The 3,696-nt window shown below is 37.9% G+C and overlaps 1 protein-coding gene across 1 annotated transcript; it reads left to right on the top strand.

Annotated features, from left to right (window-relative positions):
- Positions 1–1,062: 1,062 nt before the first annotated feature.
- LOC131171216 (uncharacterized) lies at positions 1,063–2,471 on the top strand. Its single transcript, XM_058130685.1, has 2 exons — positions 1,063–1,258; positions 2,059–2,471. The coding sequence occupies exons 1-2, from the start codon at positions 1,063–1,065 to the stop codon at positions 2,469–2,471; spliced, it is 609 nt and encodes a 202-aa protein (XP_057986668.1).
- The last annotated feature ends 1,225 nt before the right edge of the window (positions 2,472–3,696 follow it).

Genomic DNA, 3,696 nt, shown 5'->3' with positions numbered 1-3,696 from the left:
AATATAACGAGAAAAAAATTTTTAAAGGAATAAGGTAAGATAAAATAGGTTACTCTGGCACTGAGTGTGACATGTCTTGCTCGGCTGCACTGTAGTTGGGTAAGGGGTGTTACATTGTTAATTAAATTCCTCGTGGGATGATACTCTACTCACTACTTTATTACTTATTAGTGATTCTGCACTTGCGGGGTTGTAAATCCAGCAAACACGATTTTGACGCCGTTGCTGGGGAATTTATTTATAGTAATATTAGGTGATAGGCAATTTAACTGATTTAACCATTTACTATCACTTTTTAAATCTATTTAATTTGTTTTTATTCTTTTATTTTCTCTCAGGTATTTAGTTTGGTGCATGACCAGAGCAAAACCGAAGGAAGAAGTTTTGGACTTGGATCTCGAGATAGATAAGACTCTAAGAACCATCAGGAGAGAAAGGAAACGCCAAGAATAAGATCAAGGAATTTTAAAAACTCCAATCATGGCCAACAACAACAACAGGCCAAGACCCTTGAGGGACTATGGAGCTCCATCAATCCAAGGATTCCAGCCCAGCGTTACAAGACCCACAATGGAGACCAATAATTTTAAACTCAAACCGACATGGCTCCAGATGATTCAACAGACTCAGTTTGGAGGCTCATTTACAGAAGATCCACACTACCACCTCTAGTGCTTTCTTGCCCTATGTGATACATTCAAGATGAATGGAGTCTCTGATCAAGCTATAAGACTCAAGGCATTCCCATTCTCCCTTAGAGATAAAGCAAGGAAGTGGTTACTCTCTCAAACAGCTGGAACATTCACCACTTAGGAAGACCACTCGCAAGTTTTTCTAGTAAGGTATTTTTCACCTGCGAAGACTGCAAAATTGAGGGTTGAACTCAACACCTTTAGGAAAAAGGAAAGTGAATCACTCTATGACGCATGGGAGAGATATAATGACTTACAGAGGGAATGTCCACACCATGGCATAGAAGATTGGCTCCTAGTTCAAAATTTCTATAATGGGTTATTGCCCTCTACAAGGAGCACAGTAGATTCAGCTACGGAAGGAGACCTGATGGAGAAAATAGTAGGAGAAGCCCTTGAACTTCTGGAGACGATCACTTATCACAACTATGAGTGGTCGAATGAAAAGGGAGATACAAGAAGAATAGCAAAGATCCTGGAATTTGATGCCCTAAGCATGATAAATTCTCAGTTTGACCAGCTCACCAAAAGGCTTGATAGAATGCAAGCCAATGTTATAAGGATGAGTAACCAACATTGTGACAGCTGTGGAGGAGGCTGTATGACTTGAGAATGCAACAACTTCAATAAACCCTCTATAAAAAAGCTAAACTATGTGAATAATGGAGGAAACTTTAACCAGAGCAGCTTAACAATCCATATTCAAACACTTATAACCCTGGATGGAGAAACCACCCTAACTTCTCATGCTCCAACTCGCAGAATCAACCCATGAATAAGCAGCAAGGGTACAAACCACTAGTACCCCTAGGTTTTTATAACAGAGGACAAAACCTGACACAGCCACCACCACCTCCTCAACTTCAACAACCTGAACCAAAGTTGACTATGGAATCCATGATGGAAGGCTTCTTAGTAGCCCAACAATAGTAGAATGAAATGATAAAGCAATTAGCTTCCAGAATGGACCAACTAGCCACCCACAATAAGATGCTTGAAAATCAAATTGCTCAACGGGCGAGTTCTTCAAGTAACGCTATTGGTAAACTACGAAGTCAACCAGAGATGAACCCCAAAGAGCACTGTAAGGCAGTTACTTTGAGGAGTGGTAGAACATTAGAAAAACAACAATCAGAGGAAAGATCAACTAAGAAAACCTCTGATGAATCTGATAATCAAACAGAGGAGAAGGAGGAAGAAGCTAAAAAGGAACAGGAAAAGAAAATGAAGAAGGAAAAGAAGTTACCATAGCCATATCAACCTCCTCTACCTTTTCCCCAAAGATTCCAGGAGGCTAAATTAGATAAGCAGTTTGGAAAGTTTTTAGAAGTTTTATAAAAACTCTATATTAACATTCCATTCACAGAAGCACTTTCTCAGATGCCATCCTATGTTAAGTTCCTTAAAGAAATTCTTTCAAAGAAAAAAAGGTTGGAAGACTATGAGACTATTACTCTTATAGAGGAATGCAGTGCCATATTGCAAAACAAGCTGCCACCAAAGCTCGAGGATCCAGGAAGCTTCTCCATACCTTGTCTTATTGGCAACATGAATATAGACAAGGCACTCTATGATCTAGGTGCAAGTATGAGTCTGATGCCTCTATCAATATGTCAAAAGCTGGATGTAGGAGAGCTCAAACCCACAACAATTTCAGTGCAATTGGTTGATCAGTCTGTCAAGTACCCGATTGGCATCCTAGAAAACATTCCCATCAAGGTAGGAAAATTCTTCATTCCTATTGATTTTGTTGTCCTGGAGATGGAAGATGATATCTAAATTCCTATCATCCTAGGAAGACCTTTCTTAGCAACCGCCGGAGCTATCATAGATGTGAAGAATGGGTGGTCAACTTTCAAGGTAGGAGGTGAAGAAGTGGAATTCAACCTATTCAGAGCAATGAAGCATAAACTTGAACTTAATGAATGCTTAAGGGTTGACATAATTGATAAGCTAGTTAAAGAGGAATTTCACAAAAGACATCTTGAAGATCCTCTTGAACCATGTATAGTGCAAGGCCACATAGCAGATAATGAAAACAAAGAAATTACAGTTGGTGCATAATCTTTAGAAGCTAGCCCAAAAGCAAGTCACAGGAAGACACTAAATAGTTAGAACTGAAACTTCTCCCCCCCACACTAAGGTACGCATTCTTGGAATAAAATTCTAAATATCTTGTTATTATCAATGCTGGCCTATCTAATATAGAAGAGGAAAAATTATTAAGGGTACTTAAGACCCATAGCAAGGCTATAGCGTGTAAAATAGAAGACTTGAAAGGGATTAGTCCTTCAATTTGCATGCATAGGATACCTATGGAGGAAAACAGTAAACCCACTATTGAACATCAAAGGAGACTTAACCCAAACATGAAAGAAGTAGTTAAGAATGAAATTCTGAAACTATTAGATGCAGGTATTATATACCCAATTTTTTATAGTAAATGGTTAGTCCAGTGCATGTAGTGCCTAAGAAGGTGGGACAACTGTCATTCAAAGTGAAAATAATGAATTAATCCCTACTAGGATAGTCACTAGTTGGCGCATGTGCATAGATTATAGGAAATTGAATAGTGTCATCAGAAAAGACCATTTTCCTCTCACTTTCATAGATCAAATATTAGAAAGGCTAATGAAATATTCCTACTTTTGCTATCAAGATGGGTATTCAGGATTTTTCCAAATTCCTATTCACCCAGAAGACTAGGAAAAAACCATATTCACATGCCCTTATAGAACCTTTCCATATAAAAGAATGTCATTTGGTCATTGTAATGCCTCTGCTACTTTTCAAAGATACATAATGGCCATTTTTTCTGATTATATTGAAAATATTATGGAAGTTTTTATGGATAATTTTTCTTTCTATGAAACTACTTTTGATGAATGCCTAGCTAATTTATCCAAAGTGTTGTAAAGATGTGAAGAATCAAACTTGGTTCTAAATTGGGAAAAATGTCACTTCATGGTAAAGGAAGGTATAGTTCTTAGGCACTTGGTATCAA

This window comes from Hevea brasiliensis, chromosome 12 (assembly GCF_030052815.1).
Source record: "Hevea brasiliensis isolate MT/VB/25A 57/8 chromosome 12, ASM3005281v1, whole genome shotgun sequence".
NCBI classification, from domain to species: Eukaryota; Viridiplantae; Streptophyta; class Magnoliopsida; order Malpighiales; family Euphorbiaceae; genus Hevea; species Hevea brasiliensis.
This window is presented reverse-complemented; position numbering and strand designations above follow the sequence as displayed.

Bases quoted from the DNA above. Each gene is read 5' to 3' on its own strand.
- LOC131171216 (XM_058130685.1), top strand. From the start codon at position 1,063: ATGGAGAAAATAGTAGGAGAAGCCCTTGAACTTCTGGAGACGATCACT. The intron at 1,259-2,058 runs GTAACCAACATT...TTCCATTCACAG, and splicing joins AGCCAATGTTATAAGGATGA to AAGCACTTTCTCAGATGCCA.